The sequence below is a fragment of the Oncorhynchus clarkii genome, chromosome 7 (genome assembly GCF_045791955.1).
Source record: "Oncorhynchus clarkii lewisi isolate Uvic-CL-2024 chromosome 7, UVic_Ocla_1.0, whole genome shotgun sequence".
NCBI classification, from domain to species: domain Eukaryota; kingdom Metazoa; phylum Chordata; class Actinopteri; order Salmoniformes; family Salmonidae; genus Oncorhynchus; species Oncorhynchus clarkii.
The window spans coordinates 62,871,767-62,895,263 of record NC_092153.1 but is presented as its reverse complement, the minus strand read 5'-3'; the positions used below and the strand labels follow the sequence as shown (position 1 = coordinate 62,895,263).

At 40.7% G+C, this 23,497-nt stretch overlaps 1 protein-coding gene across 6 annotated transcripts; it reads right to left on the bottom strand.

Moving 5' to 3' along the window:
- Window positions 1–158: 158 nt before the first annotated feature.
- On the bottom strand, window positions 159–22,939 carry LOC139413638 (ADP-ribosylation factor GTPase-activating protein 1-like). Of its 6 annotated transcripts, XM_071161250.1 has the most exons (14): window positions 22,732–22,909; window positions 22,368–22,438; window positions 20,543–20,652; window positions 20,101–20,272; window positions 19,836–19,936; window positions 11,241–11,327; window positions 10,679–10,790; window positions 9,140–9,196; window positions 9,018–9,050; window positions 7,665–7,694; window positions 5,288–5,344; window positions 4,796–4,855; window positions 4,327–4,394; window positions 159–4,225 (listed from the first exon to the last, which is right to left on the bottom strand). In XM_071161250.1, exons 2-14 carry the CDS (start codon window positions 22,425–22,427, stop codon window positions 3,847–3,849), a joined length of 1,326 nt encoding a protein of 441 aa, XP_071017351.1. In that variant the 5' UTR covers window positions 22,428–22,438; window positions 22,732–22,909; the 3' UTR covers window positions 159–3,846. The 6 variants fall into 6 exon arrangements, with proteins under 6 accessions (XP_071017351.1, XP_071017352.1, XP_071017353.1 ...); XM_071161251.1 differs by lacking the exon at window positions 7,665–7,694 and having other exon boundaries at window positions 22,732–22,939; XM_071161252.1 differs by lacking the exon at window positions 4,796–4,855 and having other exon boundaries at window positions 4,327–4,388.
- Between the last annotated feature and the right edge of the window lie 558 nt (window positions 22,940–23,497).

Genomic DNA, 23,497 nt, shown 5'->3' with positions numbered 1-23,497 from the left:
GACTCCCTCCCGTCTTTTATACACTTAGATTTTTAAATCAGTGCATGTGCAGCGAAATACATGTAAACATTTAATATAACTCGTAATGTGATTCAAGTGACCTCATGACACCATCTTCTAAAAATATATCCACCATGAGAAAAAATAAGTAAAAAACATACATGTACTACGTTTTTATTTAGCATACAGACAACAGGTGGTGCACAGAAATACACCCAAAACCGGAACTGTTATATATTTATAGAGTATTTATAGAGTACAGTACTATAAGGGTCAAGCCTACCGTAATCTTATGGTTTACATTAGGGTTAAGGGTACTGGAGGAAATTATCTTCAATCAACCACCATTATAGAACGCGTGTATAGACAGATAAATTAGTGGACTCAAAGAAAACTCGCCAACGCCCAATGCACTTAGAAATACCAATTATGTTTTTCAAAATAATCCTCAACTATTTGTTTCTTCAAACCGTAGTTACATTAGGATGCAATAACAATTTAATTTACAATATCGAAAAATAGCAATTTGACTGAACAATGATATCTACACAATATTGTGGGTTGCAATCTCCAATGTGACAATCAAAACATGAAGACAGAGCACATATTGTACTTTTGTGATTAGTTCTTTTAGGCCTACATTTCACACATACCACATGATATGTGAGATTTTGTAGATCTATAAATAGGATATAACATTAAACATCCTTTAAAGCACTGGAATTCATTGATAAAAAAAAAACATTTTGGGACTGTATAAGATACGATTTTCCCTGGTGGAACTAGCATGATCACTACGTTCACCTTCAGGCTGGTTCCACTAGACTGATTAGTTTTAACTGAAAATGTAAAGTCTTCATAAAACTTACAGTACAAGGAAGAAAAAAAATCAACAAAGCATAAGAAATATGGAGGCAAACTAAACAGCAGCACCTCGTTTTACTTTAATATTTTATCAGACATGCTGTCCAGCTAATAAGGGAGAACACACACACACACACTCTTCAAACCAAACTGACAATGGTTTATCAATAGACTGAGGTCAGCTCTTTAAGGCTGGTAACATTAAAATAGAGGGCAGGGGAGATGGAGCACTATTACAGAAGATGCACTACTACACAAACATTGCACAGTTATCCTAGTTTACATCTCCAGTCATTATGATTTTTTTGTTCAGAAAACATGCAACTCTTAACAGATGGTCTTTGTTGCCCTTTTAGCAGAAGCAGTTCTCTTTCACACAAGACAATGCATATGCATGCCATGCCGCATCAGCCCATAAACTGTGGTTCCACCAAAAAAAACAGCCAGGGGAAGGAAATGCCAACAATCTGGTGCAACTAAGAAATAGTAGCCTCGTCATCTTTCTCAGGAGTAGAATAATTATCTAAGCAACGCCTCACTCTCTCACACATACAGGGGTGAAATTGAGGGAGACTGCAAAACAACGTTAATTAATCTGTTAAAAGTGACCTTGGTAGTCACTCAAAACATGCATAACTCGAACAAGGCCATGATTAGGCCTAGCCAAGCCTACATGGCTGATTTTGGAGTGAATCTCTGGAACCACCTTATTCTGCACTTCCATGTAAAACATGTGGCTCATTTTAGAAGTCCAGCAAATAGCTCGCTTTCAAATCAGCAGTATTCAACATCACTCCTTGAGAAGTGAATGTGTGTCAGAAATTCACTGCACAAATCTGAATTTTATATCAAACTTTCCTTTAAAGATTATTACATGAATGGCCTGAGATGTGTTCTGACCGTCGTTTGATTCAACATTTGAGTTCATAAACGTGCATACTTGGAGATCAACAAATTCAGATGCAACACTTACCACTGAAAAGCTCAGCACACTAAGAAAGTGTTGACTTTTAGTGTTAAGAGGACAGACAGACTAGATCCCACTACGGGTCAATGAAGTTCAGAGGTCACAGAAGGTTGCTGTGGTGGTCCCACAGGTTTGGCAGTATTACATACATGCAATTAAGCATAAGTCACCCCAAAAACAAATGTGCCCAGTTCAACACACAATCATGTTACAGATTAACATACATACTGTACATTAAATGAACACATGCTCATTCATATTACAGTTAGCAGATGAGATTAATACAATCAACAACCACCGATTGGATGGTGGAATAGTACTTTTATACTATCAACCTCTTTAGACAGGGTTGTATATATTTTTCTTTATTTAACCTTTACTTAACTAGGCAAGTCAGTTAAAAACAACTTTTTATTTACGATGGCCTATATACCAAAATGTACTTCATAACCTGTTCATCATCAAAATAACCAAGTAGTACTGACTCAGTCTTCTCTTAGGGTTTCAATGAAGAGGGCTGAGAATGTATAAGATAAAAAAATATTGTTCAAATAATGTACTTGCATCATATGAATCCAGCAACTACATTTACCAGCAACTACATCCTACCAAGGTTAGTTGCAGTCATAAATTGACAAAACAGAACGTTTTGTCTAAGTTTTAGTCAACACCGACAGCACTGTTGGGGTACAATCCAGGGATGCTGGCTTTACATGACAAACACACTAGAGTCAAGTTCCTTGTCAACTTCATTATGCATCATGTGGCAACAAAGTGGAAATCCCTGTTTCTCATGGGCCAACCAGTGAGCTCCTCTCACTCTAGACACTCTGGTTCAGTAGGTGACTGCTGCCATCTTTAGTTAGAATGACTTGAACGCCTGAATATAGAGCAGGGCTATTCAAACAGGCGGCCCGCCAGTCAGATCCGGCCCATTTATTAAATTAGACTGGCCCTTTGATAAATTCTGAATATTTATAAAAGATATGCAAAAAAATCCCAGCCAAAATGACAAGCAGCGTTGTGGTTGTCTAAAGTGTAGTTTTGGGCATATTTAGCACCTAGGTGGCATGTTGATAATTTTTTGTTCATATGAATGTCTCTAGTGTTTGAACGGTTTAAGCTACAAAATATTATGGCCCCATTCCTGAAAGCTACGAACACGTACATGACTTCTGTTTCCCTCGCTGACGCTCACAGGGACTCGTTAGAAAAGATTGCCAAAAACATGCACCTAATGACCGAGGGAAATTAATTCAAAAGAATACTTGGCATTAACTTATTTTAATGGTTTTTATTGTAATGCTTAGTTTGATGATTTTCTAATGGCCTAATTACTTTTAAGAAGCTTTTAATAGTGGTTTAAATAAATAAACGGTGAGCAAGCATTGCACCTTTTCTTTATCAATTATATAAAGAAAAAGTGGTTGCACCTCGACTCACTTTGGTTGGGCACCTTCCACTTCTTTTCTAATTACTTTTGGCAACATTTAAATTGGACAAAAATGTCTTTATTGGTGTCTCCTTAGAATAATCACATGGGAAATATCCAGCCCCCCTGCAATTAACCTTTATTTCTTTACATCTGGCCCTTGTAAGAATATAGTTGAATAGCCCTGCTATAGAGTCATAAAACCAAGATTGCACCTTGCCTTCTAATATGGAAACAACTTTAAATATTACATATGATTATTCCCCTGCTCTCACTTCGATTTTTTAACTCCTGCAATTAAAGGTCACTTTATTTACACACATCCAGCAAAAATAAAACACTAGACTGCTTTAAAGTTTGTGAATATTCAGGTATACTCCATATGCATGGAGCTCAATTTACTTTCAATTGATTCTTATTGAGGAATAACACAACTGGCATTGAGCGCAGCCCAGGTTAGAGACAGGACTGCGCAACTGTAAAAGTACCAGAAAAAGGAAGGAAAGAAGGCGGTGAAGGAAAAAAAGGCAAGGAGGGATAGAGAAAAAGGGAGAAATAGTGCAGGTGAGGGAGTGAGAGGCCTCTACCAGTCTGCATTGTCCCAGGTTTCCTCAGCAGGTTTGTCAGGGGCAGCAGCGGGGCTCTTCTTGCCTTTGGTCTCTCTGCCACTGTTGTCCCAGTTGTTGTCCCAGGCCTCCCAGCTGTCTCCAGTGCTGTGTTTGTTGTTGGTTGCTACCTCCGAGCCCCAGTTGTCCCAGCTGTCAGAGCTCTTCTTCTCTGTGGCAGAGTTGTCAACGTTGGTCCAACTGTCGCTGCTTGGAGACTTCTTGGGCTTGGAGGAGCTGGTGCTCCCAAAGGTCTCCCAGAAGTCCTGCGCAGGGGCCTGGCCTGGTTCTGGGCCTGAGGAGTTGCCCTGGTAACCCTCAGTGGCGTCCATGTTCTGGTAGCTCTCTCCTTCTGACCTGTGGGAGAGGGTTAATCAAATAAAGCCACCCACCTAACTAAGAACATATATGGTATGTCACATCTACAAGCCAAAGTCCATTTTAATATTTGACGTTACCCGTCCTCTGGCTTTCCAGCAAAGAAGTCGCTCATGTCTTTCCAGCCTTTTGCACCAGCGCCCTGGACCTGAGAAGAGGGCACACGTCAAACTCCAAAAAACATAACTAGATATGAAATTACTTTAATAAAAAGTTAACTAATGAAATCAAATCATTGACCTCTGTATTCACATTGTCCTTTACTTGAACAACTTAATATAATACGGGTACAGTTCAAATCTACATACTCACCACCAGAATAACAATGGCAGCAAGAGAAATGGGAGATCAAATTGAATTATCTTCAAAATATACATCAACACACCCAAACCAGTCTCCTTTTCAGGATACGTAATGGGGGTGACAGCACCTGAATATTTAGTCATTCTAAACTTGGGAAAATTTCTAATGAATGCCTAGCTTCCCATGACCCTTGCTCAGGAGACTGGTTGTCGGTTTGCAGTGTGGCAGAGGTCTGCCTTCTCCTACCTTGGATGCCAGCCCAGCAATGCTGACGGACATTTCATCTAGCAACTTGCCATCTTTTACCTGGACAAGCCAAATCACCGTTAATTGAAATGGAGACAACTCACAGCATCAAGAGGTGGGCGTGTAAATAGACATCACCCACTAAAGCTAGCTCAGGCAATATTTATTATTGAGAGCAGTACATATTTTACTGTGAGCAGTGGTTAGGCTTCAATATTTTACTGAGAGAACATTAATAAAATGTGGTGATTAGCCTACTTATAAGGAGAGAGCAGGTGATTTCAGTCTCAGTCAACACCCACTTTAAGCAGCTATGTGGAATGTTTCTACATCAAGCAATTAGCTATTACACATGCACCCTATCTAGTCAGTCACCACAGCAGACATTCCGAAGGACACAGTGCACATTCAAATTTAAAGCTGGTTCAATTAAGCATATTAGCCTATAGGGACCCACCACCAAATTAACATTAACTTCAAACACAATGTTACCTTTTCGTGGGTAGGTTTGATAACATTCTCATTTAATGTCTGTCCTAACTCTGTGGCCTAGTTGGGAGTGAGGGAGAAAATGTGTGAATCAAACGAACAATCGACATTCACGCCAACACAAGACACTGAGTTTGAGTAGTAGGCAGCTGAGGCAGGCGGGGGAACTGTCATGCCATGACTAGGATGTTAAACGAGCAGTCAGCACAGCGGACGGACAGCTGACCATCAAAGGGTACTGAGCAATGGAACTGTCATGCATGGATGGATAACCCTATGGTTGGTGAGTACGAAAGTAATGGTCACTTTACCCTGCCTTCATGTACATATCTAGTGGGGCAAAAAAGTGCAAGTTATCCCACTTAAAAAGATGAGGCCTGTAATTTTCATCATAGGTACACTTCAACTATGACAGACAAAATGAGGGAAAATAAATCCAGAAAATCACATTGTAGGATTTTTTATGAATTTATTTGCAAATTATGGTGGAAAATAAGTATTTGGTCACCTACAAACAAGCAGGATTTCTGGCTCTCACAGACCTGTAACAACTTCTTTAAGAGGCTCCTCTGTCCTCCACTCGTTACCTGTATTAATGGCACCTGTTTGAACTTGTTATCAGTATAAAAGACACCTGTCCACAACCTCAAACAGTAACACTCCACTATGGCCAAGACCAAAGAGCTGGACATCAGAAACAAAATTGTAGACCTGCACCAGGCTGGGAAGGCTGAATCTGCAATAGGTAAGCAGCTTGGTTTGAAGAAATCAACTGTGGGAGCAATTATTAGGAAATGGAAGACATACAAGACCACTGATAATCTCCCTCGATCTGGGGCTCCACGCAAGATCTCACCCCGTGGGGTCAAAATGATCACAAGAACGGTGAGCAAAAATCCCAGAACCACACGGGGGGGACCTAGTGAATGACCTGCAGAGAGCTGGGACCAAAGTAACAAAGTCCAGGCCCGACTGAAGTTTGCTAGAGAGCATTTGGATGATCCAGAAGAAGATTGGGAGAATGTCATATGGTCAGATGAAACCAAAATATAACTTTTTGGTAAAAAAATCAACTCGTCGTGTTTGGAGGACAAAGAATGCTGAGTTGCATCCAAAGAACACCATACCTACTGTGAAGCATGGGGGTGGAAACATCATGCTTTGGGGCTGTTTTTCTGCAAAGGGACCAGGACGACTGATCCGTGTAAAGGAAAGAATGAATGGGGCCATGCATCGTGAGATTTTGAGTGAAAACCTCCTTCCATCAGCAAGGGCATTGAAGATGAAACGTGGCTGGGTCTTTCAGCATGACAATGATCCCAAACACACCGCCCGGGCAACGAAGGAGTGGCTTCGTAAGAAGCATTTCAAGGTCCTGGAGTGGCCTAGCCAGTCTCCAGATCTCAACCCCATAGAAAATCTTTGGAGGGAGTTGAAAGTCCGTGTTGCCCAGCAACAGCCCCAAAACATCACTGCTCTAGAGGAGATCTGCATGGAGGAATGGGCCAAAATACCAGCAACAGTGTGTGAGAACCTTGTGAAGACTTACAGAAAACGTTTGACCTCTGTCATTGTCAACAAAGGGTATATAACAAAGTAGAGAAACTTTTGTTATTGACCAAATACTTATTTTCCACCATAATTTGCAAATAAAAACAAAATCCTACAATGTGATTTTCTGGAAATTTTTTTTCTCATTTTGTCTGTCATAGTTGAAGTGTACCTATGATAAATTACAACCCTCTCATCTTTTTAAGTGGGAGAACTTGCACAATTGGTGGCTGACTAAATACTTTTTTGCCCCACTGTACCTCGTACCCCTGCACATTAATCTGGTACTCCTTGTGTATAGCTTAGTTCTTGTGTACTTTATTCTGCTTATGGAAGCATTTCACGGCAGTCTACACCCCTTGTATTCGGCACGTGACAAATAAAATGCTTTTTGTTTATAACGATGATATATGTCTTTCTTTGTAAATGACAGGAATGTTGACATTCCTAGAACAGGTTCTAAACCATTTGGTTTTATGAGCCACCAAAGTTAAAGTGACAAAGAACTTCATATAAATACATTTAACACTACAACCTTTGACAGTAAGATTATCCATCATCTTTAAAAATTAAAAGGGGACCGAACAATGTTAGTCTGCAGCCAAGCAAAAGCTTACAGTAACAGTACAGGTTGGGCTACCTGTATGCATCCACCATTTCACAGGAGTGGGTCTAGAAATGTTTACATAGAATATCAGACAGGACACTGATGACCAGCCAACAAGCTCTGTCTGGGTGGTTGGGAATGAATGCATTCATAAAAACAGTAAGTAAATGAGATATGCAGGTATCATACGGACAAAGAGCATGCATTTGTTATTGGTTTTACCGGCTCTGGGGGCGGCTTATAGCCCCTTAACTATGTTCCGAGAAAGCGAGGTTAAAAAAGCATCAAACAGTTCCAACATGGTAAATTCACAGTTATTTCTGTCCAGTTAATTTATGAGCAAAAATACAAGGGAAACGTGTGGGGGGTAAAAAAATCTGTGTTCCATGAGCTCTGAAGGCTAAACATTTACATTGCAGTTTCTGCTGCAGAGGGAATAACATGCATTAAGGGCATCCATAGAAACAATTAAGTTCTAGAATATATTTTTCAGTGGGTACATCACATGGAATTAGGAGACTGAGCCTCAACCAATATATCGCTTTGGTTGAATTATGATCAATGAAAATGTCTTATCACTCAAATTAATTATCATAGCTTGGTATTTCCTTCGAGACGGGGGCTAGAACTCTGTCTCTGTTTAGCAGAGCATCATGTTAGTTATTACTTGAGCCATGAGAGAGAATGAGCATATGAATGGTTTCCTTATTCAACAAAAGGGGATTCATACAATCACGTCTTTATCAACATTGTTAAATGGCATCTTAGACTTGTAAGGTTAAAATAGTTTGTTTGAGCTCCCGAGTGGAGTAGTGGTCTAATGGAATGCATCGCAGTGCCACTAGAGATCCTGGTTTTAGTCCAGGCTCTGTGGCAGCCGACCACGACCGGGAGATCCAAGGGGCGGTGGACAATTGGCCCAGTGACATCCGGGTTAGAGGGTTTGGCTGGCAGCGATCTTCTTGTCCAATCGCACACTAGCGACTCCTGTGGCGGGCCGGGCGCAGTGAACGCGGAGTCGCCAGGTGTACGGTGTTTCCTCCGACACATTGGTGTGGCTTGCTTCCGGGTTAAGTGGGCATTGTGTCAAGAAGCAGTTTGGCTTGGCTGGGTCGTCTCGGAGGATGCACGGCTCTCGGCTGTTGCCTCCCGAGTCCGTACGGGAATTGCGGCGACAGGACAATTGGATACCAAAAAAATTGGGGTGAAAAAAAGTTTGTATCTACACATCCATGTAAATAGTCTCATCTAAATACACACGTTTTTTAAGTTGCAAAATTATGCCAGTAAAAACATTATTCATAACGTTATCTTCGCAGTCAGGGTTTTTTTTCTGGATAAAAATGGCTTAGGTGGTAGGCGTGGCAGGGGCAATGGGCATAGTTGCCAACTGAAAACTTTAGGTCCTCGTGGCCAGGGAGAAAGTTTTGCTGGTTTAAAGATCATTTCCTGCAATTTTACAATGAGGCTAAATGAAAATTGAGGAAAAAAATAAGATACGGGGCCCAAAAAAAACTACAACTAAAGACAAAACTCATCAGTTACTAATAACGGTTTAACAAAAGGAATTCATACCTTTAGGGTTGCTGAAGTTGCAAGTTTTGCAGTCTGTTTCAGTGAAAGATGTGATAACGCAATTAATAAACAATCAAATGAAGTTCTGTGACAGGATAACAACTTTCCTTAAAGATACTTACATTATCCTTGGCAACTGCAGCAATTTTGCTAGCTCCGATGGTGAAATTGCTCCAGCCCTATACAACAAAACATGTCATACGAGTCATCATACCTCCCAAATGGTACTATTACAGCTTCAAAACTGGGAACTCTGAAATCTAAGACTTCAGTGCGTTCAAGACAACTGGGGGGAGCCAACTAGAAAAAACCTTTTTGAACACTCATCCAACTCGGAAACTCAGGGCATCTTCCTAGAGCTCTGACTTTCTGACCTGAAGATCAGAGACAGCATGATTTGACATTTGGGGGGCCAGAGTTCCCAGTTGTCTTAAAAGCGCCACACACACACATACAGTTGAAGTTGGAAGTTTACATACACCTTAGCCAAATACATTTAAACTCAGTTTCACAATTCCTGACATTTAATCCTAGTAAAAATTCCCTGTCTTAGGTCAGTTATGATCACCACTTTATTTTAAGAATGTGAAATGTCGGAATAATAGTAGAGAATTATTTATTTCAGCTTTTATTTCTTTCATCACATTCTCAGTGGGTCAGAAGTTTACATACACTCAATTAGTATTTGGTAGCATTGCCTTTAAATTGTTTAACTTGGGTCAAACGTGTCAGGTAGCCTTCCACAAGCTTCCCACAATAAGTTGGGTGAATTTGGGCCCATGTCTCCTGACAGAGCTGGTGTAACTGAGTCAGGTTTGTAGGCCTCTATGCTCGCACACACTTTTTCAGTTCTGCCCACAAATGTTCTATAGGCTTGAGGTCAGGGCTTTGTGATGGCCACTCCAATACCTTGACTGTCATCCTTAAGCCACTTTGACACAACTTTGGAAGTATGCTTGGGGTCATTGTCCATTTGGAAGACCCATTTGCAACCAAGCTTTAACTTCCTGACAGATGTCTTGAGAAGTTGATTTAATATATCCACATAATTTTCCATCCTCATGATGTCATCTATTTAGTGAAGTGCACCAGTCACTCCTGTAGTAAAACACCCCCACAACATGATGCGTTACCCCCGTGCTTCATGGTTCGGATGGTGTTCATCATGCAAGCATCCCCCTTTTTCCTCCAAACATAACGATGGTCATTATGGCCAAACAGTTCTGTTTTTGTTTCATCAGACCAGAGGACATTTCTCCAAAGAGTACCATCTTTGACCCCATGTGCAACTGCAAACCGTAGTCTGGCTTTTTTATGGCAATTTTGGAGCAGTGGCTTCTTCCTTGCTGAGCGACCATTCAGGTTATGTCGATATAGGACTCGTTTTACTGTGGATAGATACTTTTCTACCCATTTCCTACAGCATCTTCACAAGGTCCTTTGCTGTTGCTCTGGGATTGAGTTGCACTTTTCACAAGTCCTAACCGACTTGCCAAAACTATAGTTAGTCAACAAGAAATTTGTATTAAAAAAACAAGTTTTAATGACTCCAACCTAAGTGTATGTAAACTTCGACTTCGACTTCAACTGTACACACACAGAGACCCGTCTACTGCAGAGCTATGCAGATTCCTAAATGCTGTGCCGTATTACTGCCGTACCGAATAAATGGAAGAGAGCGCGTTGTTCAGGACATCATCCTCCTTCTCTGGAGTCGGCGTATTCCCAAAGCCAACATAGCGGTTTTCCTGATTCCCACTATAACTGCCACCGCTACAGAGGAAATTGTAAATTTTGCATGAATGACAAGTCCTCATAGGGTGACCAAAAACATATAATATTCCATTTAGCCAATGGTTTTATGGAAAGCAACTTACAATCATGCATACACATATGGGTGGCCCCAGCAGGAAAGAAAACAATATGGATGAAATTGAGCTTTAAGCAAAATGTTAAAAATGTTGTATTCTGTGGCATCTTTTGTTTTAAGACCCTGTGCTACATTTTGGGTGAGCATTCACAGATTAAGTCCTTAAAGTTGTTAAGTTTCATAATTAGGGTTAAGAATACATTACATGAGAAAAGCAGATTAAAGTGTTCTTTAAACAAAACAAAAATGTTCTGTGGCATCTTTCGAATTTTGACCATGTGCTTTATGTGTACTATAAGAGAAAAGCTGTGCAGCTGCCTCAGAGAGGAGTGTCATTGATACAATGGTCTCACCTCTGATAAGAGTTCACATCGTCACTCAACCAGTCCTCAAAGGCCTTGTCTGAAGGTTTGCCCGAGTTCTGACCCAGGCCCCCTGAGCTACATTGGAAAACAGATGACAGAATATTATGAGACTTGATAACATTGGACATCAGTACTTTGAAAATATTCAAGTAGTCGAATACTTTAGCTAAATAACACTATTTTCACCTTTACCCATAGATTTTTAGATCATATCGCCCAGCCCTAACTTATGGGCAATTCACAATATAGTGATACATTTTTTTTTTAATCTAAATAAGCTTTGCTGTACAATTAAAAAGGTCAAATACACTGCATTTCAAACAACCAGCAATAATCTCATGAATTCAGGTCACATGAAATTAGGCTAAACAAGCCCCACTAATAATTGTATTATTTTATAAAAAATAGTTTAACCTGCTTTTCTTGCAATAATCACGGATCTGGCTTTCAAGTCTATGAAAATGTCAGAAAAAAAATGTACTAATGTAACCAGACCCATACATAATGCACATTCACTAATAATGACCCTTCTTGTAGCACTAACTAGAGAAAATTAACGCAGGTCTCAAACAATCTCTCATGGGCAAACTGGCATGCTCGTGAGTAGCAGCTATTCTTTACGTTTCAAGTGTAGTCAACTTGGATCTATTTGCTTGCTAACAAAGCAGAACAGTTATGAACACACTTCTGTTCACCTCCAATGGTTTGAACAACATGCTAGCCTGTCCACTTTGTTCAGATGTTGAAATCAAGTGGCCTACTTTAGAGTTTCCGATTCCTTATATAAAACTTATGCTTATTCCACATTTATACCGCGCTTGACAAACTGCACATACATTTTTCAGAATGAATGTTCATTAATACTCCTGTTTAAGTAGCATCTTATTTGCATGCAATTTGAGTAGTTGAGACCTTTAAAAAAAGGGTATTGTTAGAAAGGATAACTTCTCTATTACAGTAAAATAATGTCTCAATGTGTATTGGTGTCCATATGACCCATTCTGTTGGACCAAACCTTTTAGCAACATGAAATCTTATTCAAATCTGTTCATATACATTGTCAAGAAGAATCACTTATTTAAACATTGACAAAAACCACTTAGATTTAATTTTCACATATTCATATTTGTAATTTTCACATATTCATAAATTCATCGAATGTTTGGGAATTACGTATATTAAGGCATTTGTTACATTTCTTAAGTAATATAGTGAGAAAGCAGCTGTGCGTTTGGACAATTAATAGACACTGGAGTAAATAAAACCGAATAAAAACCATTGTCTTGTCCAGGACCGGAGTCTACACAGACCGGTGTGCTATAGCCAATCAGACCTACAGTAGAACCTATATACAAACAAGCCATTTGCCACAGGGTCCTGCCATCATTCACTTTGAACTGGACCGTGTGTTTACAGGCAGTTGCAACACCGTGACTTTAGATCATTACAACAGTCGCCAAAAGCCACCAGAATGGATTTCTGCAAATAAGTAAACACCATGGGAGTCCTCTTACATTTGGAAACGTTACAGTCCTGTTGATCAAACCACTATGAAAAATGGTAGGCTCTCTATCCATCAGTTACGTACATCAACAAGATCAACAACTAATGCTAGCCAGAGCAAGATGAGCTAAAATCTAACGACAGAAAACTAGATAAACCCTCAAACTTTTTCAGCTAGTTGCCCATCAATTTGACTGATAAATGGGGAATTGTCACCTTGTCCTTCTGTAGCTTGCCTGCCAATGCCACAGACAAGACATGACACGCAGAGCTCTGACAAAGTGGGAAGCATGAACAAAGGAAAGCATTAGCAGAATCTCTAACTCAGTTGCTGTGAAAGCTACCGTCCCGGGATCCTGCCAGATTCCATGTGTAGAGACACGGAAGCCCAGCTAGCTCGGCAGTCTCAAACAGAAGCCCCTATTGAACGTTTAAAGCTGCAGGAGCTGTGTTTACTTTGCTTTATTCTGGGACAATGTGGACCACCTGGACTTTCAATGTAGCTTGCAGAGGCCTAAAGGGGTGAAGTGGCTACTCTTAGCAAACAAGTAGCGAACCTACACTAGCTACTGGGGAAAATCAACGCCCGCCTACTTTTTTTTTTACCCCAGTAGCCAGATGCCCTTCTGGTGGAAGTGTCGCCACCGTGTCGGCTGTCCACAGCCGACTGGCCGGTACTCTGTAGGGATACCTTCCCAGTCTCCCCCTTCCTTGGAGACATGAGCTAGTGGGATGCTCCTAGATGACTTTGGGGATGTTCCTGTTCTCGACCCCCTCCCCGCCCCCCAAAAAATCTTGGCTTCCAGACTCTGTCCACGCATTTCAAGGCTGCGTTGAGAAAATGACATAAAAAGACCCAAGACTAGCTCAGTTTATCCCTACCATTGTGACAATGAGTTGTCATAATGTTGCATCAAATGTACATTATCTTCCAACGACCCTGGGATAATGTAAGTAACTTAATTTATATCCCCCGGAACACCGCTATTGATCCTACAGTTTTTGTATGCAGTAATCATGTGCCTATGAACCAGAGTTACACGGTCAGCACTGAGGCAGTGTGCCCTAGTAGGAAGTCCACTGTGTGCAGCTTACCATCAGCTCCAATATAAATAACATGAGCAAGTCTACTTCTGATAAGCTACTTCCCAGTAAAGCATTAAAAACAGTCAAGCAACCCAGGAAAGGCCTAAAAATAGCCCGTTGCTTAAGAAACAAGGTTCATGAAGTCATTAACTTTAACAGATGACATTCATATTCTGACTCTCTTTGAAACTCATGTAAGTCCCTTAATGTGTTTGAACCCCAGGAAGAGTAGCTGCTGCCTTGGGGATCCCCAATAAATACAAATGCATGCTTGTCCCAACCAAGCACCCAAAGCTAACTGGCTAAAGTTGGCTAGTTAGCTACATCCAGACAAATGAGAACACCTCACTCTGACCAGTGGTGAAAAAAGTACCCAACTGTCATACTTGAGTAAAAGTAAAAGATACCTTAATAGAAAATGACTCAAGTAAAATACTTAAGTATATTTTAAAACAAAATACTTTTACTCAAGTATCAAAAGTATAAATAATTTCAACCTCCTTATATAAGAAAAAAACAGATGGCACAATTATTTTTTTACGGATCGCCAGGGGCACACTCAGACATTTACAAATGAAGCATGTGTGTTTAGTGAGTCCGCCAGAGCAGAGGCAGTAGGATGACTAGGGATGTTCTCTTGACAAGTGTGAACTGGACCATTTTCTTGTCAAAATGTAATGAGTACTTTTGGGTGTCAGGGAAAATGTATGCAGTAGAAAGAACATTATTTTCTTTATGAATGTAATGACGTAAGAGTAGCCAAAAATATAAATAGTAAAGACTACCCAAAAGCTACTTAAGTAGTACTTTAAAGTATTTTTACACCACTGACTGACCATTTTATTCACCTTAGCAGAGCTGGTTAGGCAGTTTACATGTTATTTAGAGCAATGTTTCCAAACCTTGGTCCTCGAGTACCCCCAACAGTTCACATTTTTATTGTAACTCCGGGCAAGCACACTTGATTCAACTTGTCAACTAATCATCAAGCCTTTAATGAGTTGAGCGAGGTGTGTATGTCCAGGGCTACAATGAAAATGTGTACTGTTGGGTGTACTGGAGGACCAGGGTTAGGAAACACTGATCTAGAGCATTCTTGACTAACTAATACTTTTTTGGAATATGTTTACTGACACCGGTAAAATTCAGCAGGTGTTGCTTGTTTGGAAATTCATAAGTTCTGCACTCTGGCACAGTCAGAAGAGAGTTTTGAAATCGGAGTAGATCGCCAGAGTGAATTTGCAAACGCAAGCGATATGCTAACTGGATAAGTAGTTCAAGTTCTTGCTAGCTAACCAAATGATACCTGCATCTCTAGCTGTGTATGACCACCGAATAACAATGAGGGGGGGGAAAAAAATTCAGTCACTCACCCACTCCAATGGCATGACATCCTCCTAGCAGCTAGCTAACATTAGGCTCTGTGTTTTGAGCTTACTTCATAAATAGGTATGCTAGCCTACAAGCATTTCGCTACACTCGCATTAACATCTGCTAACCATGTGTATGTGACAAATAAAATTTGATTTGATTTGATACGTTATGTCTGACTTGTGATCATTTCCCTTGCTAGTTTGATTGTATTGAAATTCCCAGCCATAGTTACATTTGTCCAGAATAGTCATTGAAACAGTGCATCCTGAATAGAGGCAGCAAACAATGTCCCAGTCAAATTTGATGACTAACTCCACAATAATGCTTACACCACATGACTGTCAGGGCCTGGCTCGCTAATGGGTGGGCCTCCATCTACCCAGACCCATCCATGTCCACGACCCTGATGCAAACAGTGCACATCACAAATAACCTACTAAATCAACACTTCGGTCTAAACTTTCAGTACCTGGTTTGCATACCCATTGCCTTAGCATTTACTGGTAGATAAAATTGAAATGTATTTTCTATCCTACCGACTACCGAAGTCCTTCTGTGAACTGCTCCATGCCAAAACCAGTTGAGAGCTGTGCGCTCTTGCTGCCTGCAGATGATATTCTGCTGCAACTAGGCTGTGTGCGGTGCACATCTGAATATATTTCACGTGCTCAACTTCATAGTTGGCACTATACATTGGGGTATGTAGCGTTCTCCTCCTTAATAACAGTAGTTAGTCTGTTCATCATATTTTATAGGCCTACCTACTGCTGCACTGGAATGTCTCTCTCCTTGGCCCTTAGCCGAACTCGGCTAGGCGAACCGAATGAGTGCACTCACATACTCCCTTAAAAAAAGACTACCGTTTGTCCATTTGAGACACCGTAGCCAGTATACACTTCAAAAGTCACAATTAATCCAAGATAACGCAATAAATTTAATTACATTGATGTTTTTACCAAGGAGATCTTAGCCGCTCAACGTTACAACTAACTAACATGTTTGGTGCAGTATTTCACAATGAAATTTTTTCACGAAAACGAGTTCTCAATGAATGACAAATACTCATTACTATTGACCAATCATCTATGAAGGGTCGTAGACGTCGGCTACCGACAAACTTGCCTCAAAACATTGTCTGAACAACCGAAAAACCCCTTACAGAAGTCCAAAACGTCGTAAAATACTGAGAAAAATATACATGCAACATGTGTTGGTCCCATGTTTCATGAGCTGAAATAAGATCCTAGAAATATTCCATATGCACAAAGTGTATTTCTCTCAAATTGTGCACAAATTTGTTTACATGCCTGTTAGTGAGCATTTCTCCTTTGCCAAGATAATCAATCCACCTGGCATGTGTGGCATATCAAGAAGCTGATTGAACAGCATGATCATTACACAGGTGACCCTTGTGCTGGGGACAATAGGCAACAACAAAAAAGGTGCAGTTGTCACAACACAATGCCACAGATGTCTCAAGTTGAGGAGTACACAATTGGCATGCTGACTGCAGGAAAGTCCACCAGAGCTGTTGCCAGAGAATGTAATGTTCATTTCTTTACCATAAGCCGCCTCTGTCATTTTAGAGAATTTGGCAGTAATTCCAACCAGCCTCACAACTGCAGACCCCGTACAAACACGCCACACCATGACCTCCACGTCTGGCTTCATCCCCTGCGGGATGGTCTAAGACGAGCCACCCGGAAACCGGGTTTGCACAACCAAAGAATTGTTGCACAAACTGTAAGAAACGGTCTAAGGGAAGCTCATCTATGTGCTCGTCGTCCTCACCAGGGTCTTGACCCAGATCGGCGTCATACCCGACTTCAGTGGGCAAATGCTCACCTTCCATGGCCACTGGCACACTGGAGAAGAGCACTCTTCACAGTTGAATCACGATTTCAATTGTACCGGGTAGATCGTGTGTATGGCGTCGTGTGGGAGAGCGGTTTGCTGAGGTCAACGTTGTGAACACAGTGCCCCATGTTTGCGGTGGGGTTATGGTATGGGCAGGTATAAGCTACAGACAATGAACACAAATGCATTTTATTGATAACAATTTAAATGCAGAGATAACGTGACGAGATCCTGAGGGCCATTGTCGTGCCCTTCATCCACCGCATGTTTGTAAATTTTTATTAGGATCCACATTAGCTAACGCCGTAACATCAGCTAATCTTCCTGGGGTCCAATAGATATGTTTCAGCATGATAATGCACGGCCCCATGTTGCAAGGATCTATACACAATTCCTGAAAGTTGAAAATGTCCCAGTTCTGCCATGGCCTGCATACTCTTCAGACATGTCACCCATTGAGTATGTTTGGGATCCTCGTGTACGACAGAGTGTTTCAGTTCCTGCCAAAATCCAGCAACTTCACACAGCTATTGAACAGGAGTGAGACAACATTCCACGATCAACAGCATGATCAACTATGTGAAGGTGTCGTGCTGCACAAGGCAAATGGTGGTCACACTAGATTAGAGGTCAACCGATTAATCGGAATGGCCGATTAATTAGGGCCGATTTCAAGTTGATAACAACCGGAAATCGGTATTTTTGGACACCGATTTTTGGAGAGAAAAAAAATGTACACCTTTATTTAATCTTAAGTTAACTAGGCAAGTCAGTTAAGAACACATCCTTATTTCCAATGACGGCCTAGGAACGGTGGGTTAACTGCCTATTTCAGGGGCAGAACGACAGATTTTCACCTTGTCAGCTCTGAGGATCCAATCTTGCAACCTTACAGTTAACTAGTCCAACGCTATAACGACCTGCCTCTCTCTTGTTGCACTCCACAAGGAGACTGCCTGTTACGCAAATGCAGTAAGCCAAGGCAAGTTGCTAGCTAGCATTAAACTTATCTTATAAAAAACAATCAATCATAATCACTAGTTAACTACACATGGTTGATTATATTACTAGATATTATCTAGCGTGTCCTACGTTGCATATAATCTGACTGAGCATACAAGCATAAAGTATCTAAGTATCTGACTGAGCAGTGGTAGGCAGAAGCAGGCGGGTAAACATTCATTCAAACAGCACTTTTGTGCGTTTTGTCAGCAGCTCTTCGTTGTGCCTCAAGCATTGCGCTGTTTATGACTTCAAGTCTATCAACTCCCGAGATTAGGCTGGTGTAACCGAAGTGAAATGGCTAGCGAGTTAGCGCGCGCTAATAGCGTTTCAAACGTCATTCGCTGAGCCTGTGGTTGTTCCCCTTGCTCTGCTGCTTCGAGGGTGGCTGTTGTCGTGTTGCTGGTTTGAGCCCAGGGAGGAGCGAGGAGAGGGACGGAAGCTATACTGTTACACTGGCAATACTAAAGTGCCTATAAGAACATCCAATAGACAAAGGTTAATGAAATACAAATGGTATAGAGGGAAATAGTCCTATAATTCCTATAATAACTACAACTTCTTACCTGAGAATATTGAAGACTCATGTTAAAAGGAACCACCAGCTTTCATATGTTCTCATGTTCTGAGCAAGGAACTGAAACGTTAGCTTTCTTACATGGCACATATTGCACTTTTACTTTCTTCTCCAACACTTTGTTTTTGCATTATTTAAACCAAATTGAACATGTTTCATTATTTATTTGAGGCTAAATTGATCTTATTGATGTATTATATTAAGTTAAAATAAGTGTTCATTCAGTATTGTTGTAATTGTCATTACAAATAAAAAAAACTTTTTTGTTTTCAATCGGCCGATTAATCGGTATTGGCTTTTTTGGTCCTCCAATAATCGGTATCGGCGTTGAAAAATCATAATCGATCGACCTCTACACTAGATACTGACTTCTGATCCATGCCACAATTTTATTTATTTTTTTAGGTATCTGTGATTAACAGATACATATCTGTATTCCCAGTCATGTGGAATTCATAGAATAGGGCCTAATAAATGTATTTCAATTGTCCGATTTCCTTATATGAACTGTAACTCAGTAGAATCTTTGAAATTGTAGCGTTTATGTGTATATGCACAAACCCTTCCAAATTGTTTCGGCTGGGAAGCATGCGGACGCCTTAAGCAACAGCCCTCTCGTCTTGCACACATGCAGGTTATGCACACAAACATTCTGATCCTGGCTGATGTGTTGATTTTTATTTGATTGATCAAATATTTCAAAAAAAGGTGCTTAAATAAATTACATGAACAAAAATTAAATGAATTTCCAGGACTTTTCCAAAACATTACAGATGTGATAATTTCTGAACTTTTCCAGGCCTGGAAAACATTTTAAAATGTTATGACTTTTCTAGGATTGTCATGACCATACCCTGGAGGTTTCACTCAAAAAAATAACACATTTCTATGGGCTTATTTTGGACTTAGGCTTGTTGCCTACCTTCCCGCCTTTGGGACAACGACTCCCATTGTTAGGGCGGAGACATGAACAGCGTGTCATTATATTGAGATGTCTGGCGTAAATGAGAAAGTGCACACAGCACAGAAGGAGCGAAGTAGACAAAACCAAAAAGACAACATGAAAACAAGCAGACATAAAAATGAATTACAAAAAACCTTGATTCTTCCAATACAGGCATCTGGAATATCGCACAAAAACATGAATTTGAATAAATAAAAAATAATCGCCCAGCCTTACTTACCGATGAGACGACGAAAGTCCTGTTTTGGGCTGAGGTGGAGTCCAGTCCTTGGCAGAGGAAGTTTCAATAGACCACTCCTTCCCTTCTGCAATGGTTGCAACCTGTCAATGGAATACAGAGGAATGGAATTCAGTGAGTGAGACCATTCAATATGTCCTGTCTGATATTAGCATTGGAAATTCATAAATGGACATTTGGAGTGTCCCCAGCAACTGTGCTGAGCATGATCATTAAATTATGACTCATGAGAGTGAGACTTCCTCACCTTGTCTCTGAAAAGTGCAGCAGCTCTGCTGTTATATTTGTCCTGCATGGTCCAAGTGGCATCATAATCATCTTGGAGTTCAAGAAACATACGGAACTTTCCGTTCCCTCCCGCCTTCATCTTCTCCAGCTCAATGTCCTTCCACTTGTCCATGGTAACAGAGCGCACAAAGCTACAGTATAGAGATCACATCAGGGGTTCAATACTTCCAAACACACTGACTAACAGTCAGGAAAGAAGAAATGTGGATGGCTTCTGGCTGTGGTGGGTTAACAAAGCACATAACTGCTAATAAGTTTCTTAGAAGAGCACGGCTAAAAGCAATAAACAATTTATCTAGGATAAGAGAGGATTTTGACATTCATGCACATGCCTCTGCTGGCAAGCATAAATCCCAACACAATCATCAAATTTGTCATTTTGGAACTTTAAAGTTACTCACCTAAGGTGCACTCCCAAGCCTCTGTGTTTGCCAGAACACTCCAGACAAATCCAGATCCCATAGGTAACACTAACCCACTGAGGGTTAAAGCCCCCACACTCAAAGCAAAGCTGAGAAAAGGAGGGGGAAATGTTGCCTAACCATTTGATGTCATTGTTGACATTGAAAAAGTGAATATGGACACAGGACAGTTATCACATTGAATATATCAGCAGAGATTGTTCAGCCCTCGCTACTGTTTTAACTTGTGTCCATATAAAACCGTAGGTAGTTCACCCTAGGCCCTGAGCAACCAAGTCGTGGCTAAAGTGTGAGTCGTGAAGCATGCTTCCCAGTCAAAACAGTTGACTGGGGGTTCTTAATGTTTAATATACTCACGGTAAATGCAAAATAATTTCAATTCAAATTGCGTCAGTCAATCAGTAATGTCCTACCTTCATCCACAGCGCATCTGCAAAGTATTCAGACACCTTGACTTTTTCCACATTTTGTTACGTTATAGCCTTATTCTAAGATCGATTACATTTGTTTTTTTTCCCATCAATCTACACACAACACCCCATAATGACAAAGCAAAAACTGTTTTTTTAATAAATCTTTGCAATTTTATTTTAAAAAGTATCACATTTACATAATTATTCAGACCCTTTAATCAGTACTTTTTTTAAACACCTTCCAGCGATTACAGCCTCAATTCTTCTTGGGTATGACGCTACAAGCTTGGCACACCTGTATTTGGAGAGTTTCTCCCATTCTTCTCTGCAGATCCTCTCAAGCTGGATGGGGAGTATCGCTGCAGAGCTATTTTCAGCTATAGTCTCCCAGTCCCTGCCGCTGAAAAACATCCCCACAGCACGATACTGCCACAAACATGCTTCACCGTAGGGATGGTGCCAGGTTTCCTCCAGATGTGATGCTTGGCATTCAGACCAAATAGTTCAATCTTGGTTTCATCCGACCCGAGAATCTTGTTTCCCATGGTTAGAGTCCTTTAGGTGCCTTTAGGCAAATTCCAAGCAGGCTGTCATTTGGCTTTTATTGAGGAGAGGCTTCTGTCTGGCCACTACCATAAAGACCTGATTGGTGGAGTGCTGCAGAGATGGTTGTCCTTCTGGAAGGTTCTCCCATCGCCACAGATGAACTCTGGAGCTTATTCAAAGTGACCATTGGGTCTTGGTCACCTCCCTGACCAAGGCCCTTCTCCCCAATTGCTCAGTTTGGCCGGGCAGCCAGCTCTAGGAAGACTCTTGGTGATTTCAAACTTCTTCCATTTAGGAATGATGGAGACCACTGTGTTCTTGGAGACTTTCAATGCTGCTGGTACTATTCCCCAGATCTGCGCCTCGACAACAATCCTGTCTCAACACTCTACGGTCAATTCCTTCGACCACGTCTTGGTTTTTGCTCTGACAGGCACTGTCAACCTTATATAGACAGGCGTGTGCATTTCTAATCAATTGAATTTACCACAGGTGGACTCCAATCAAGTTGTAGTAACATCAAGGATGATCAATGGAAACAGGATGCACCTGAGCTCAATTTCCAGTCTCATAGCAAAGGGTCTGGATACTAATGTAAATACGTTTTTTTATTTATTACAAATAAGCAAGACATTCTAAAAACCTCTTTCTGCTTTGTCACCATGTGGTATTGTGTGTAGATGTCTGAGGATTTTTAATTTATTCAATCAATTTTAGAATAAGGCTTTTAACATCAAAATGTGGAAAAAGTCAAGGGGTCTGAATACTTTCTGAAGGCACTATCTTTGGCTATACTGCTCAAACAGCAAGCGAATGTCGTTAGCTATCCAACAGTAGTTACTCACGTTGTTTTCCTCCTGAGTTCTCACTTCCTTCAAAACTCTTCTAGTCCTTGGGCTTGCCATTTTGACTGACACTGAAAGAGAGTAATCATTAACAATCTTACGAAGAAATCACGTCCCATTTACCTCTTATCAACGAGCCATCAATGCACCACTAGCTAGCGGCTAATTTAGGCAGCCTTGGACAGACATAACGAGCTATCTAGCTAAATAATCAACACTATTCAAAAATACGAACTGACAGCAACTACCAAGCTGAATGGCATCCAATAGTCTATGTATGATATATTGTGTATCTGGAGCTAGCTAGCCGTCTAGATAACGCCGGTAGCCAACTGCCTGATGTTAGCTAGTGCTAGTCTCTTACCAGGCCGGATAATGTAGAAAGCGTCTGGCTTGCTTAGTTCGATATGACTTTTTGCTAAAGATGTGGAGTTAAAATGTATGGAAAATATGTGTCAGCTCAAATTAAATCCATTGAGAAGAACTACGAATGCTAGCTGATGTCAAACACCGGTGGCCATGTTGAAAACTAGCTAGGCAATGGCAGATGTGCCTACGTTGGCATTGCAATGCATTATGGGAAAGTGTAACTCTTTTTCTTATTTTTCTTCTTCTTCTTCAATCGTATATTGGCGATCGCAGATTTTAATGAGCATCTCGCCACCTAACGTGTGGGATGGAAATAGGATACCCCAAAATGGAACAAAATACACCAAAAAATAACTACCAAACTATCAAAAAATAAATAAAACTTTTCTTTAAAAAAAATAAACAGATCTGATCCCTACACAGGTTCAAGAGGAACCTGGGAGGGAGGGTCTTCAGGCGCCAGTACCCCAGATATAAAATCCCCAAACCTTTTCTGTCGCAGCCACAATAATGTCCAGTTTTTTAGATTTCTTTGAGACTTGTGCTGTACAGTTTATAACTGTGTCAATGAATGCAACAAAATCCACCTTTTTAACACACAGGGTATATTTTGACTGGCAGCAAACATTTACAACAGGTGCGGTGCGTCCACTACCATATCTTCACTAGCATCACTTGTTTCCTCAATTCTTTTTTAATCGCTTTCACATAGGAGATTCAATTGACCGCTCTGACTTTTGCCACCTCAATCTCCTTCACCC

What these genes read in the sequence shown, in the direction of transcription:
- LOC139413638 (XM_071161250.1), bottom strand. Translation starts at nt 22,427, where the DNA reads ATGGCAAGCCCAAGGACTAGAAGAGTTTTGAAGGAAGTGAGAACTCAG. An exon ending in GGCTTGGGAGTGCACCTTAG is followed by an intron (nt 20,273 to 20,542) that starts GTGAGTAACTTT and finishes TCTATACTGTAG; the next exon opens with CTTTGTGCGCTCTGTTACCA. An exon ending in ATAAGCCGCCCCCAGAGCCG is followed by an intron (nt 5,345 to 7,664) that starts GTAAAACCAATA and finishes ACTCCCAACTAG; the next exon opens with GCCACAGAGTTAGGACAGAC.